Consider the following 16776-nt stretch of genomic DNA (forward strand, 5'->3'; position numbering starts at 1 on the left):
AGGAGGAAATTTGACTTGAAGTGTTAAAAATCAGCTTCAGCTGCAGTGTGGCCTGCTGTGGACCGCTGGATTGGTCGAAATAGGAGCGCCTCTGTCGGACGCACGACTCAAAAACCCGACGGAAACACTTTCTCTGTAGAATCGCTTCAACACCCAAGGGAAGCACTGTTGATCGGTGTGATCCATCTCAACGGTGTTTCGAGCTATTTTTAGCTACAATTATGTGTCACGTATTGTGTGTAACTGTGAAGGGAGTGTATTTTTAGTTGCACTGTTATTAGGTAAGGCCTTGTGATGTCAGGGGAGGAGAGAAGGAGGGGGAGAGGCTGGCGGCCCGCTGTTGAATTATTGAGGTGCGAGGCTGCTCCGCTCTCACTGAACATGGACACGAGCTGAGGCCCGGACCCTTAAAGTCCCTTTCTATGCTTCCTGTCTTTATCTCGTGGCCTTGCATGTGTCTCGCTCAGCCACATTTCCTATCTTACTTTTGTCTCTTTCGCTCTTTCACCACCTCTTCCTCCCTCTTTCTAGTCATCTCTTCTCCCCTCTCTGCAATGCTGCCACATTGCAGGCCATGCAGACGACGTGTGTGTGTGTGTCTGTGTGTGTGTTCTCTCAAGCTTTCGGTTGGCTTCTGGTGCGCTGGCCGCTGGAGGCTGATTGGCGGAGGGCAGATAGACGTAGCAGGAGCAGCGCGGTGAATGTTTCATGGGACCAACTGTGAATATTTGATGAGCGGGAGAGAGCTGTATATGGAGAGAGAGCGAGTGAGACGGTCAGGGTTATATGCTCCAACTCGCTGTAACACATGAATGGTGTTCGTCTTCCCACAGCATGCAAACCTCCTTTTCTTATGAAGGCTTTGAAACAACACAGTGTTGTGTGTGTGTGTGTGTGTGTTGGAGTTCAGTGTGTTTTTCCAGGACCCTCCTATCATATTCATCTTGCCCTCCTTTTCTCTCTTCTCTGCTCATCGTTGTCTCCCCGGTCCGAAGCGCATGGCATCGTGAGTGAGCCAACTTGAATAAAAATGTTATTTGCCATTTACTTTAGTGCTGGACACAGACACGGGGCTGATTGTTACTTTTCAGGGGATTCATTTGTCACCATAAAGTCAACCTACAAGTCAGTCTGACTGCAGCGAAATGTAACTAAATAAAGATTACACACACTCTCCTGTGATTATTACGTCTATGGCTGTTGTAGAGTGGATTTAGTCTGCGCTGCCTTTGTCAACGTTGAAAGGAGTAATAAAGTTTGCCGTCTTGGTTCGGACTTAAGAGCCTCCGTGTTGTTTTTTAAATATAGGTGGAACTCAACCAGTTCTGCACAACAAGATTGGTTGATGCCTTTATTGGCTCAGAAACATAAACCTCATTCCGAAAACAAATTTGTCTTTTTTTTTCCCACTGTTGAAATATTCGCACTCTGTGTGAAAGTATTCCTGACAAAAACAGCAGGTTGAAAAAATACATTGTGGTGCGAAATAATTGCGCGAAAAGAAACACCACAGGGGTGTAAAGGCCTTAAAGCTGCAGCTAATGATTGTTTAAATCTTGTATTCAGTTATTCTGCTGTGTGGGCCATAAATGGTCAGATAAGGATAAAAAAAAAAAAGTACAGTTTCTGTTGACAAAGTTGACATTAACATTTGTTTTTGTCATTTTGTCTGACGAACCCCCAACATACAGAAGATTCCAGGAGCTGTGCCAAACTACACAGACTGTGTGCAGATGCTCATACTCTTGTTTTCTGTTGTATTGTGGCTCCAACACCTTGAACAAACCTCCATCGTGTTCAGGAAACTTGCTCACTTCTGTCACCACTTTCTTTGGTTGTGAGCCGACTATACCGTAAACGTGTTGAGGAGGTACAGCACCAGAAGTGGTTAGATGTTTCTGTCGGTATGTGAGATCACACACATCAAAACTCCTGTTTAGTGGTGAGATGGATGCAGTAATTACACTTTGCACAGAGTTTTCACACCCCCACAGAGGGTCCAAATGCTCTCAGCTGACACTGAAGTGTCTCAAACATAGCAACAATAATAAGAAAAGAGCAAATACAGGCAGAGGGCCGGGTCTCTGCAGAAACAAACACCTACACACACATCTAATGGGTCATAAGTGATGATTAAGAGGCATTATTGAGGCCCCTTGCCTTAATATTCGAGACTCGCATCAAAACAGTTGCTCATAAAAGTAGTATAATAGTATAAAAGTGTCCCGCCTTTGAGTTGGAAAGCGAGGGAAACCTGTTTACAGGAATGTAAGTGAAGCAGTGCTGCTGTTCTTTAAATGGAGAGGTTTTTAGTGAGATTATTTATTGCGACAGTTGGAAGCAATAAAGCTGGGCACACACATGGGAGGCGTATCCAGCAATAATGTGTGTGTGTGTGTGTACATGTGTTTCAGCTGGTCGTCCATGAACAGAGACCGGATGATCAGATTCATATTTCCACATTTTTACCGGAACGTGACTGTTTTATAATATTATAACCAGAAACACACACCTGCACACATGGTGTTGGTTCAACCTGTCTTTGCACAAAGCCACTATTTTGTTTGACCAGCCGAGCACACACACGCGCACACACACACACACAGAGTTTATTCTTTCTTTTGTGTCAATAGTTTCATTTTAACAATTGACACGCTCTTAGCCAAGTTCAAATCGTTTGATAATCCCCGCTGAAAGCTGTAGTCGACAGCTTGTATCCCACTAAATGTGCTCGATGGAGCGTGCGGGCGGCTACATCATTTGGTTGAAGCGTGCGCTCCTGTTGACTGGCACGCCACCAACACAGTCGGTGCGTTTGTGTCTGCTTCCAAGGTTACAATCAAATCAGCCTTTCTTAACAAAAGTCTCCTCACAGTAAGCCCATTAAGGGCCTGCTGCCTTGACACAGTTGTGTGTGCGGTTGTGGGGGGACGCAGCAGGTTTTGTGAATTGAAGCACAACCTCCACTTGATCATTATGATTACAGAATGAGCTGCCACAATAACACGGGATCACCCTTTGCAATGATCCAGAACTAGGAGCATTCTAGATTGAAAAATATCATATTTTTCTCCTTAATTTGATAAAAAGTTGGCATGTATTGAATTAATTCAGTACTAGCCATAGAATGAAACACTTTTTATACATCTTATTGTGTCCCTTGCTTTCATTTTGGCCCTGCAGGATGACCAAACATTTTTAAACATGGCCTCAACAGCTGAGCAATAGTCCTGAATGGAAATATAAATAAACAATAATTGTTTAATTAAATCGCTGGCAAGTGACTATGATATATGGAAACGGACTAATCCATTTCAGCCTATGCAGCAATAAAAACAACAAACACACACACTCCTCGCAGTAAAGTGATAACAGCACACACAGCTCATTGCGTACACAAAGCGGCGTAATCCTGCCCCGTGTCAAGTCAAGCCCATTCAACGATCCTGTGTGTTGAGGCTGATCTTTGCATGTACGGGCATGTACAGGCCCGGTCTACATGTAGAGTAGACCGGGCCATTTTCAAATAATGTCATTATTTGCTTTTGACGAGGATTAACTCATCCAGGCTGCACACCGCTCAGCTGTCAGAGCGTGATCGACGTCAGCTGTCACTCTGTACACAGCATTACTGGTCGCATTAAGTCTGTGTTGAACTCTGGGTGTGTCGCTTCATGTCTTACCAAAAGGACTGGCAGTCCCAACACACAATAGAGGCCATTATCCCTTCTCTCGGGAAATAACCGTGTGTGTGTGTGTGTGTGTGTTTGAACAACTCTCAGATCTGGTCATTGTCAGGGTTGAAGCATGTCTCCCTGGAACAGCCGCTCATCAGTGATTAGTTATCACTAAGCGAGGATCAAGGCTGCACTCTGACACATCAAGGCCGGGAACCCGCACAGTGTTATTTATGTGCTGGAATAAAGGTGCCAGTATTTGCCTCCAGATCTATTCTTAGGAATAGTTTGGGTGTCATCATCATCACGCGCATTTTTCTTGAGCGTTTTGAGCCATTAGCTTGTTTACTGAGAAATGAACATGCAGTATTAGAAACACTGCTGTCATACCTTAAGTTCACGTTGTTCAAATATGGCCAGCACATACAAATAATGTTTGGTTATTAATAAAAGACAAATAAAGAAACCATCGTGGGATGGTGGAAATATCTGTGCTCATTAGTTCACATGGTAATGATTCATCACTGCGCTCACTTAACATTGTTGAACTAAAGAAAGCAGAACCAGAGATACGTGTTTTTTTTATTGCATGCACCTTACCGCCATCTACATTACCCACAATGCAACCCACTTGCATGCAGTTCAGGTGAAGATGTGTGTGCGTTGTTGTATTAGCAGCTAATGTAGCCTCGAGCCTCCAGCACAGATGAGGAGCAGGATACAGACGATGAAATTCATTCGGCAATTTGCTTTGACTTTTTTGGGACTTTTTTTTTGTAAGTTGTTTTTTTACGGTCGCTTGAATCAATAAAACGTGCCCGTCTGTAGATGATTCACATTAAACGCCGATCGCGATGGGAGGGACTGTACATTCTGAGCTCCTGGAATGCTGTTAATGTTAACCTGTGCAGGACGTGTTGAGTCTCATTGATCGGAGTTAGTGCTCTGGAAATGTACATTACACAGAACTTATCAAGACAAAAGGTAAAAATAGATGAGTTGTATTTACAGCAAATTAAAACGGACCAGGAAACAGGGAAGACTCTAGCTCAAATATAATGAAATAGTAAAGTAAAGGAGGACGAGGACTAAAAGAGTCAATTAGAAATAAAAGCCTGTTTAAAATGAGATGAGCTCTTCAGTTGGGGTAAATTGAGGCCTCTGCCAGTATTTGAGAAGTCCTGCCCATTAACCCTGACATAATCAATGAAGAAATTCTCTCTAAAACGAGTCATCAAGCCTTTGAATCTGTTCCCACTGAAGGATGTCTGAAACAAAAATAGTAACTTATTGAAAGCGTCAAGACTCTTGACTCGATGCTTCAAAAACAGCTCATCTTTAGTGAACTTGAAGTGTTTTTGTAAATATCGCCCCGTTAACGTGATGTAATAATATGGGTCCACAGCAGCTCATGCTTCTGGCTACAGAGCCATACAGGCTGCTTTGTGAAGATGAATGACTCAAACCATGCCTGTACTAAAATGGCTTCTTAATTTAGTATAAAGATAAACTTTTGAACTTTGAACTCAACCTAATGAACTCTGTTGATCTAAACTAGCGTCAGGGTCACGGCTCACTCGGCTCTGATGCCGATAAGCTTTCAAATGTGCTTAATGCTTAGTTTGGCACGATGAGCTGGCAGAGCAGTTGTGACGAATCTAATGTGCCTTTAATCTCACGACGTGTTTGTTTAGCCTCAGTGTGGTTGAGATAACGAGGAGAACACGGGACTTAAGAAGTGTGTAGGAAACCACACGTGCTAGATGTGTTGATTCTTCTGGGGATGTTGTGATGTCACTGTTTTCACGTCCACGAGTGAAAGGACCGCCAAACGGGACAGATTTTCTGATCCATTATTTTAAAAGAACAGGAAAAGGGGATGTTAATCCTTTTTTTAAATAGTTGGCCATTCATTTTCTGTTGATTGACTGATCGACTCAGCTCGAGACTACTATTAATCAGACAAAAGCAGCTGTTTGTATTGCTCTTAACGTCGGTGGATGTTCTCTCTGGTTGTTGTGTGACAGAGTTACCGGCAGCCTTTCAGGCAAATGTCAGGAGCCCCAAAATAACCTCTTTCCATCGCGATACCTTCCTCCTACTGGTGAGTGCTTCTGTTACTGCTGCCTGCGTCACGCGGCGTTACACTCCCCCAGCTTTGAGGATCATGAAGCAGAGTCCACACCCCCCTCTGCTGTCTCCCCGCAGGAGGAAGTCTAAAGGACGTGAAGCTGTTCTCATATTAGTTATCCTGTTGGTCAGAGTGAAAGTTTCTGGCAGAGACGCACAGACTCTTTTCACAAACAACCTGATGTTGGTCTCTCCCAGCAGGTCAGCTAAGATCTGATTAGGCTTCATTTAATTGCTCAACCTAACACACACACACACACACACACACACACCGACTGAAGACATGCAGACCATAATGCAGAACAGAGAACTTTATGGTTCAATAGAAGGCTGCAGTGTCACTTCATGTTTTGGTTGAGCAACTCTGATACCTTTCAGACTCACACACACTCTCACACACGCACTCATGCACTGTTATTTTTCATGCTGAATTTGAGAACAGAAAAGCATGAAAGAACATTGACTGACAATATAACTCTTCAAACTGTAAACGCGCAACTTGTGATCGGAGTGAAATTTGAAAGGACTGGGAGCAGTTCTGAGGTCCGAAAATTTAAACTTGAATGACAACATTTTGCAGACGGAGCATTGAGAGAGAAATTTGCTGTGGAAATGAAAAAGTGATTTTCCACAGCTGTGTAAAGCGGTTATGAAGCAAAGGTGAGGAAAGCCTTCTTAAAAGTAATGAAGGCGGGTTGAATTCTGCATCCCTGTATGCTGTAAACCCAAATCCTCAAGTAGCGTGTTCATCTCAACATACCGGTGTGTCGCCAGGTGAGAAAATGCTGCCGTTGGCTGCCTCTTATGCCCTCTGAGCACAAGGGATGTTGGGGATCAGTATCCAGAGAGAGAGAGGGGGCTGGAAACTGGAAGCTGTTAAGCTTGTTAGCATGCTGATGTTAGCATTTTTCTCAAAGTACCTCTGTGCCTAAATACAGCCTCACAGAGCTGCCAACATGGCTGTAGACTCTTGTCTTGTTTGGTTTTTTTGTTGACTCGGGGGTCCAGTAGAGCAGAACTGGTGTCTGTCTGTCTCTGTCTAATTAGCATACTGCCGAGCACACAGATGGAAAAAAAAGTGTCTGTTCGGGGTTGTACAAGGTGATGGTTCTTGAGGATTGTGTGCATGTCCTGACTGGCTGTAAATAGTTGAAAGATGGAGGATAATGGAACAAGTATCAGCTTACTACGACTGTGTTGTTGTTTCGTGGTTATAGCTGCAAGTGTCACATTACGGATTTCAGAATCGTGACATTATCAACACCACCTTCATCGTTCCCCTTATCGTCGTCTTCTTCTCGTCGTATTTGCATCGCTACGCTGCGGGCTTTGAGTCTGCGACACGAGCCTCAGCTTTAGCCCACTGACACCAGACTGACCTCTCTCAGCGCCGGGGCGTCTGCCTTGTTGAAAAGCTGCGACAGGACCGGAGGTGATCGGTGTCAGAAACTCACCTCCGCCTGTCTCGTTTCGCTGTACGCCTCCATGTGTCGGTCTTTCTCTGCGTCTCCGTCTCTCACTTTCTGTGTCATTGTGTCTCTGCCTCTCTGCTTGGTGATGCAGGGCGGGCCGGGTCAGTGTGATGCAGGGCTGTAAGCCGGAGGAGGATTGGATCTATTTATAGTCTCGTCTGCTCTCTGGGCCACGCTGACCCGAAGTCTGTCTGTTTTTCTCTTTCTGTCAGTCCGTTATTCATTTATCTCATATCAGTTGGTTTTCCTTTTATCCTGTTCTACCTGCAGATAGAAAGACATTACCCTCCAGTGTTTAACAAGCTCTACCTCTAATTCTCTTGCACACACACGCACACGCACACACACACTTCAATAAAATGTTCATGCAGTTTCCTTGCTTTTCTTGGGATGTGATTAAAAACTTGATTTCCCTGACAAACACTGATCCGAGAGAGATGCAACTAACATATGTACTTTAAAATTATGGATTTATGCTCATTCAATTCATGTCTATAAAATGTTGAAAATTATGCCAAATCCAATCACAAGATACTTGAGCTCACAGTAAGACACTTAACATTAACAATAACATTTGTCAGGCCAGCAGTCTAATGTAAGTAATCACAGCAATGAGAGGAAGAAAATGTATTTTAGAGCTTTTTAACCAGTGAAACTTTAGTAGTTTTAATATCTTTGGGTTTGAGGCTTGTTTGGTCTTTCGCAAGAGATTAGAGGGCATCGCTTTGTCACTTTTGGCTTTGAGAAGTTGCCATCGGCTTTTTGCCGATACCTTTCTTTTATATGGTCGCAGCTCCGTAACCCACATCAGATTCAATTCATCATCACTATCATCAAAAATGTTGTAGCTTTGGTCAGAAACGGTTCCATCCAATGTGCTTGTTTCTGAGAAGGACTCCGGAATCAGAGCGTCCAAAAGGTAGGTGTGTGTGTGTGTGTATGTGTGCTGGTTGTGTCCAACCAGCGAGTCGTCATGCTGATGTCTTGCTATGCTTATGGTGCAGGTTGCCAGGTGTGCTCCAATCAGCAGATGGAGGATGGTACATGCCAGCCGAGGTCTTTTGTTGACTCTGCTTGTTCTCCGGCGGCCCCTGAGGAGAGGGCACTTTGACTCTGACTGACACCCCGACTATCTGAAAGCTGCTGGTGGCAGTTCAAACCTGTGTTTTCCTGCTATTAACATTGCCAAGTTATCTTTTACATTTTCTTGGAAATACTCGGTGTATGTTCTTTGGTTTTTATGGAGGAAATATCTGGTTGACAGGAGGTTTGGTGCAACTGGAAGTATAGAAGAAGAAGAACACGTGCTGACACCTGCATGAACGCCAAATTCAGACTTTACAGTTATTGCGTCCTGGAACGATCGGATGACGAGAGTCTCATTTAAGTATAACCTCTGCTAATGACCACTTGTCACGAAATATAGAAAAATAATGTCAGAGATTGTGTGGCTGTTTTTGGGTTTGTGTCTTTTTTACTCTGTGCTCAGTTAGTTGGCATCTAGTGTAAAGTATTGTCTGCATCTTTCCCTGAATCTGAATCAGTTTTATTGGGCAGATATGAGTATAAATACCACCAATTTGACTCTGGTCGTTTTTGTTCTCATTGTATTCACACAGAAATAGAAATGCAGCTAAAAACAAGGACTACCTCAAACATTTAAACTATTATGTGCATACCAGTAGGTGAAAGAAGATATATATATATATATATATATATATATATATATATATATAAAAAAGTTATACATTTATAGATATTACAACAAGCAACAACATTTTCTGTAAAGTATAAACAATAACACTGCAGTGCAATGTTGCAGAGTGGAAATCTGCTGGAATACATCAAATATAAACTGGCAGATGTTAATGGCTGTACTTGGGTGGAGGAGTTGTGGATCATTCAAACAGTAGTGGGCTGAAAGAATTCATCCATCCATCAATCCATTCAGCCAGTGCTGCAGTCTGCTCAGAGTGTCTAGAGATGATGGATAAATGAATATGTTGAGCCACGCCGTCACTCATCACTCACTCCAATTGCGCTAAGTGCTGTGTGTTGTGCTTTACGGAGCAGACAATATGATGTCAGCACGTCTCTCTGGAACGCTGTAAAAGGGGGGTGGGTGTGTGTGGGTGGGTGTGTGTGGGTGGGGATGATGAAGGCTCTTTCACTTTCTACTTCAAATCCTACGAAGATAGTTAACAAGGAACTTGCACACACCAGTTCTTCCTCTTTTGTGTTTTCCGGTGTAGCCCACCGCACTGAGAACATCATTTAAATGAGATCATTTGGCAATTTTAATGTAGTTTTAGTCTTAAAATGATTGAAATGTTTTTACTTGGTACTGTGAACTTCTGTTTCAGCTTGTGTCCAAAACATTGTTGTTTTTGGTTCTAGTGAGTTGATTTAGCTCCAAGATGATTTTGGACATTGTAGTTTGTGGTGCTGTTGAATGTTATGGCATGCACAGAGACGTTTCTGTTATTTAGTTTACCCTCACTGATATAAATATGGTGGACAATGTAAGAAGTAACTGTTTCAAAACTAGTCCAACAAGATGGGATGAAGCCTCTGTTCGTTTCAGGTCAATGTGCTCAGCTGTGGCTAAATTGTCACAGTCAGCGATAGTGTCTATAATCTGAATTCCCGGCTGATAAAAGACCATCTGTAAATGTTCTATCGTGGTGCCAGTAAGTGTGCAGTAACAACCGAGTATGTATTGAGGAAGTGGATCAGATGGTTGATCGCCAGAGCAGAGACATTGCCAGAAATGTCTCTTTTATTTGAAAAGAGCACCAATAGTGAAACTCAATGGACGAATGGTGTAATCTCACACTCACTCTCAGCGACTCAGACTTTCGCTTTAACAAGACTAGCCCCCGCTTTAATGCGGGTCGAAAACTAGTATCTCGTTTAATTAAAACAGTCTACTGCGCTATTTATTGTTGATGATTTAGTCAACTAATCGATGAAGTGATTTCAATGACAGTTCCTCCTCAAATAATCACACTAAAGCACCACTTCATATCTTGTGTTTACCAGAAATGAGTCATTTAACATAAAAAAATAAGCATAAAACTGATTTTAATATTCTTTTGAAGTTGACTAATCGGTCATTTCGATCTTAGTCGACGAACCAATGTAGTTGAGCAATGTCATTTGAGGCCCTTTAATGCTGCTCTGTTGCTCTGATATGTTGTATGTATGTTTAGATTTATTATCAACTCACCCTTTGTCCTGATTGTATAAAAAAACGTTATAGTTTTGCATAAGGAAGAGTGGAGTGCTATTTTTAACAGTGGTACCTTCTGTATTTGACACTGATCATCTTCTGCTAATCTTCAGTCATTCCTCTTGTTTCTATTCCTCTTTCTACGATTTGTCCCTTTTTGAAGCCTTGTGCTTGTTCTCTCGTCTTTCTATTGAAACTCCTCAGTCATTTCTAGTTCCTCTAAGCAGCAAGCTGCCAGGACTGTCTGCTATCACAAGCATAATAAAGCCGTCATCTCAGGCCAGCACTGAAAAGTAATACTGTTTTTGCAGGCTGATCCAACTTCTAAGAATACAGGCCGCCAAAATAGCCCATTATGGCTATTGATGTCTTGATGCCTCCGTGTCCTCTCCTGCAGGAGCTTGTTGGTGGTGAAGGATTTAATAGGAAATCAATGCACAAAACGTTAATGGCGCCAATCATAATCGATCGTCAATCAATTTATGAGCTAATTGACGTCTCCTCTCATTGACCGAGTCTCACTGCTCCTAAAAACACTCTTGAAGATGTAGCACAGATCAGAACCAGCAGCAATTAGGATACACATAACATCAGCTGTATGCTTGTAATGCTAGCTGTCCACCATGAATACATATTAAATTATTACTGAGGAGAGACCACTTATGTCAGTTGTATGTCTCTGCCTCATGTTGGCCAGTGCCTTGTGTGATACATAAGCGTCGTTTCATTTTCATACATTTTGAATGCCTTGTATGCACACAAGACCACAGATTACATATCTATGCAGTAGTTTACATTTCCCGCTGCCTCTAAAGGTCCCTCAGTGTTTACTGTGAAGGAAGGAAGTATTCCACAACCAACCATTTAAATGGGCTGATAGCATTTTAAGCAGGTGGAATGTCCAGTGCCATTCCCGCTCTGTCACACACACAAACACACATACACACATGCATACAGCCCCATCTGTCCCCTGAGACCAGCAGGTGGTGGGTGGCAGGAGTGTCCAGTGTGAACTAGACCTCTGACACCCTGCAACAGGAAATGTTGTCCACTGTATCCATCTGCAGTATAATGTCCTACAACCAATCTGTCTGTCCTCAACGTCCAGCTACACACAGACACACAGACATCCTCTCCTCACCATTAGAATCATTATCTGGACGCTGATTATATTAAGGGCGGACCCACAAGACTAATTCCACTAAGTGCAAAAAGTGTGTGTGTGTGTGTGTACAGTATATAGCGGCCTGTCTGTCCACTTGTGCAAACTTCTATTAGTTGACAATCTCCGTCTCCGTCTTTTCTGTCCTCAGATCACCAGAAGCTGGACCGGGAGGCCAGGATCTGTCGTCTGCTGAAACATCCAAACATAGGTGAGTCATTTTTGAGAGCCAAGTGGATTAGTGGAGCGGCTCTGCTAATTCAGAACATCGGCCGTTAAGGAGTCACTGCAAAAGCTATTTTCTGTAGCGGCCTGCTGGAACATGTCATCGGCACAAACCCATGATTAGACGCATTTCTCATAAAATTCGGATAGGTCATAAAGTATCTAAAACAAAGTTAGGAATGTTTTTTGAGCGGTTAAAGAAAGCCTGGGGTCTCCAGTTCCAGCAGTGGCTGTTGCACTCATGAAGGCAAACAAGCTACTTTAAAACCATTAACGTCTGATTACCACAGTGTGCTCTCACTCTCTCTTCTCTGAGTCACAACTCTGTCAAAATCTGGAAACTCCAACATTATGCACATAGGTTTAGATTCAGTGTGGCTTACACTTTCCCGGTATATTATTACTATATGTCCATCATGAATAAACATGCATGCACCTGCAAGAAATCATGGAAGAAAAGATCCAAAGATAAGATAATCTGCTGATTGTTGTCTGTACGTCCATGTGTTTCAAACAGGAACTTCTAATCGATAATTCAGCTAATTTATAGGTGCAAATTTGCCAAAATGTTGCTGAGGCAATAGATTGTCAACTAGGCAAAAGGCTGTTAATGTCTTCGTACATCTGTGTTAAGTTCGAGTCTCATACATCATAATTGGATATACCAAGTGTATGTAACACTTGAGTTTCATGACGTGTGTGTGACACCTGTGTGTGTGTGTAAAATCCGGACAAAAGGCAGTGGCCCCTTGAGAAAGGAAGGAAATGGCAAAGTATCTTTTTGGCAGAACTACCAAGTGCCTTATCATAGTAGTGGCGCTCAGAGTGAGCTATACTCTCACACACACACACATGCAGGGTGTGATAACAGCATAATAGGTATGGTTTCATTCATTCCCTCTTTCTTCTTCGTCCCACCTGATTCCTGCCCCGTCATTGTCCTACGCTGCCTTTCTTTTCCTCCCTCGTCTGCTCTCTTCTCATGCCCTTCTGAAGGGGAAGGCACGTCAAATTCTCTTTTCTCTAAATGTAAGCCATCTGAAGCAAGAAGAGAGTCGTATCCAACATTTTCAGGCCTAATTCAAAGCACTCGAGCGCCTTCGCCCAGGATTTTAATCTACCTTTGAGGTGACTCGAGAGCTGCCGGTTAAAAACTGCTAATGGTAAAAGTCGTCGTTGTTGGCAGGAGCATCTCCTGTGTGAAGAAAAAAGAAGCTTTCACCGCTCTGTGTACATCGATGTTTGCTGCCTGCTTTAGTGCTTCTGTAACAGAGAGAAAACCTCAAATGAAATGACCAGTATCACATTAATTATAGATGATTAAACTATGGCAACCATTCTGTCAACTTTATCATCCAAAAGCTGATTCCTGGTTGCCAACACGCCAGGTGGCACTCAGGCTTTAGAAACCTGCTGTCGAGCCCTGGAGTGGATCATTTCTGCTCAGGGAAAGGGCCGTGTATCTCCTGACCTTCTGGGTGTTTAATATGATTGTGTGAACATACCATAATAATACTGCACTGACTTAAGAGAAGTGTGGTTCTTGTGCTTTGCTCCCACTGACCAGTGATCAATGATGCATTGATCGTCTGCCTCATCAACAATAAGTAATCATCAGGAGCTTACAAAATGCAGGTTTTTCCTCAATAACGAGCTACATTTAAACAAATGACAGCAGCGTAACCTAAGTCAAGTAAATCATTCAAATCATAAATTAAGATGCGCCTGTGTCAACAAATGGTTAAACTAGATAAAAAATATCATACACAATAATTCTGCACAATTTACAGACTTGCAAGAATTAAATTTGACGAAACGTAAGACGATAAAACAAAAACTCCGACACTTTTCCTTCCCTGTCTTGTGAAGAACATATTCATGTTATGTACGTTGCAGGTATCGAGCAGCTTGATTTGATGTCTTGGGGATGCATAAATAATATATATGTCAACTTAACACTTTATTCTCTGAAGTATTCTTCAACGGTCTAATCTGATAACTGGTTGTTTCTACAGCAGTATTGAGCAAGAAAACTCAAGCCGACCATCAAATGTCAAAGTAACAAAGTGTTACTGGGATTAGCAACTGTAATGTAATTACTGACTTTCAAACTGTAATCCCGAACCCTACTGTAACGCATTACTGTGGGATATAAACCACACACACACACACACACACACACAGAGAAGAGTCATTCCAGGTGGTGTCGTCTTGACCTAACGTACTGATTTCTAATTCAAGTCTCTCTCTTTCGCCCTCGCTAGTACGACTCCATGACAGCATCTCAGAGGAAGGCTTCCATTACCTGGTTTTTGACCTGTAAGTGACCCACATTAACACACACACACACGCGTCACAGGTTGAAGGTGGAATATTGCTCCAGGATGAATTGCTTCACCCAAGCAAAAAATAAATTGACATTTCTGTTTTCACCATTCGCAGCTGTACAGTATTTGAGCTTTTCCACTGAACTGCCATGATGGGAAAGTTCAGTCTACTCTTAAATTAAGCCCTATTTTAATCACACAAAGGTGTTCATTGTGTTACCAGTTTTTACATATTATTATAAATTTCATTCCCAGCTTCTCATCTTGTTAACCCCACAAATAGAGAAGACGGGAACAGTTGAGTCGAGCTTCCTTTTTCATACTGTGAGTTGCTTCAGGAAAAATGTGAGAGAAAACCTGAAGTCTTTTTTACATCCTCTCTTGTAATAGCACATGTTGTTCATTAACACAGAACATGATGGATCTATGAGGACGTGTCACCACTAACATCAACATAAATCAATGTCCTTTCTCAAAAGGAGCAGAGAACCAACCAGCTCTCTGTTTTGTTTGTGTGCAGCGTCACTGGAGGGGAGCTGTTTGAGGACATTGTCGCGAGAGAGTATTACAGCGAGGCCGATGCCAGGTACAGTATGTGTTATGTGCAACTGGTCATCTTTCCTGCTCAGGAAGTTTTTGTGGCTGACGCAGTACAATTTCAGGCAGGGAAAGTAGTTTGGTGAAAGTGCAAAATGTTTTTCCTCTTTAAATCTGTGCTTCAGTAAAAGAAGCAATGCTTTTGGTTTGTGGTACTTCTCTGAGGTCTATTTTTGACCGTGTGACTCAGGGCTTTTAAATTTAATTCCATTAATGACTAAGCTGTCCCCAAGTTTTGAAACATTATTTTGGGCCTGTTGTCAGAAGTTTGGCCTGTTTGTCTCTCACTAAACCTGTACTATTAGAAGCCATGCCGCTAATAAACAAGGCAAAGCTTTCACGCTGGCCAAGTAGATGTTCTCAATGGAGACACCTTAAGAGAGAACAGAAGAGAAGTCTGCTTCAAACACTTTCCTTTTTTTAAGCTAACAGGCATCATGCACAGGGGTGAACAAAGTAGAAGCATGGGCACTCAAAACTTCTGCCCACCTCTGACTCAACATGACGACGTCCTCCTCAGGTTTCTTAAGTGCCTCACCTTGCAATGGTAGTTAAAGCCACATGTCAATCACAGATATTCCTGTATGGATTGAATATTTGACGAATGAAAAGTATAGACTATTCTCTGGTGTTATTCAGATCTTAAGTGCAAAAGATTAGATTTTCTGAGAAACATGAGTTGGTATGTGCTTTTTATTGTCAATTTAGACAGAGTAATTGTGTATCAGACGATATCTGGATGTATGATTCCATCACGATATGACTCCATTGAAGGATAATAAGTTATCATATTGAATTAATGCCCAGTAAAAAACTAGTCTAGGCTATCAGGCTCTAGCTTTTGGTTGTCTAGAGGATGGACACACAGGATTAGTTCTCTTCTGATATTGATCTCTACATCAAGGACCAACTAAATTAAAGGAAAGAGGAAGGAAAGGCAGGAGAGGTATGAGAAGTGCAGACGGGGCAGGAGATACAATGTGAGTCAGGACAGCAGCAGCAGCAGTAAGTAAGGGCACTGCAGCTGCAGAAACAGGGAAGAGAATAAAATGTGGAATCCAGAATCAGCCTAATTTGAACACAGCGTCAGCAGCGTCTCTCTAAATCTGTGTCTGTGCCTCCTCCTGACCCTGACGTCACCTTAACTCATGTCAAGTTCAATTTAATGTACAAAAAAATAATAGTGCGTTTTAACTGAGCATCAGACCAGCAAAATTGCTGATATGTTTAGGACAAGCTTACATAAGAACCCCCCCCCAAACAACACACAAACACACTGCCCGCTACACATCCTTCCACACATCCATTCACATACAAATGCACCAAACTTTTCTCCCACATGCACCTCTTATCCTCTTGTGCAGCAACATGCAGATCACAAATGGTGTCCGTGTGACATTACAGGGCTCTCTTAAGCTCATGCACGAGTCATAAACATACCAGTTGTTTTTATGAGTGGAGTGTGTCGCAGTGAGCGAGAGGAATTTATCTCATGTTGCAAGTCACAGCTGGCATGTCGGAAATTTGGTGAAACAGGCACCTGGCTGCAGGGATTTGCTCCCATTCAGCCACAAGAGTATTCGGGTCGGGTTATGCTGGAACAGAAGTAGTTCATAAGAAGTGTTGTCCGACCACGTTTGATAATCAGAAGTATAGATGGCTCAAATTCAGCAGGCTGGTTGAAAGGCCACCCAAAATAGAGACGCATGAGGTACGTTATTGTTTCAATTTGGAGAAAACAATGCATATTTTCAGACATTAGTGGTGTTGTACTATGAGAAGAAAGAAGAAGAAAGAACGTACTATGTTGTTCACCTGAAAAATGACAGATATGGTTGTGTAAAAAATGACAAAAAGAAAGCTAGAGAGAGAAGTTAAAAACCTGCGTAGTTTCTCACCGCCACACACCCAGCCAGTAGAGGCGTGAGGTGGGTGTGAGTGTCGGATTGTCTGT

General features: G+C 42.5%; 1 protein-coding gene across 20 annotated transcripts in view; it reads left to right on the forward strand.

Moving 5' to 3' along the window:
* camk2g2 (calcium/calmodulin-dependent protein kinase (CaM kinase) II gamma 2) overlaps positions 1 to 16776 on the forward strand; it is a 48961-nt gene that overhangs the window by 6019 nt on the left and 26166 nt on the right. For all 20 annotated transcript variants that reach the window (XM_079280234.1, XM_079280252.1, XM_079280236.1 and 17 more), the window contains exons 3-5: positions 11825 to 11884; positions 14163 to 14217; positions 14746 to 14811. In XM_079280234.1, the coding sequence (XP_079136360.1) occupies positions 11825 to 11884; positions 14163 to 14217; positions 14746 to 14811 (181 nt within the window). The remainder of the gene's footprint in view (positions 1 to 11824; positions 11885 to 14162; positions 14218 to 14745; positions 14812 to 16776) is intronic.

This window comes from Melanostigma gelatinosum, assembly GCF_949748355.1.
Source record: "Melanostigma gelatinosum genome assembly, chromosome: 12".
Classification (NCBI taxonomy): domain Eukaryota; kingdom Metazoa; phylum Chordata; class Actinopteri; order Perciformes; family Zoarcidae; genus Melanostigma; species Melanostigma gelatinosum.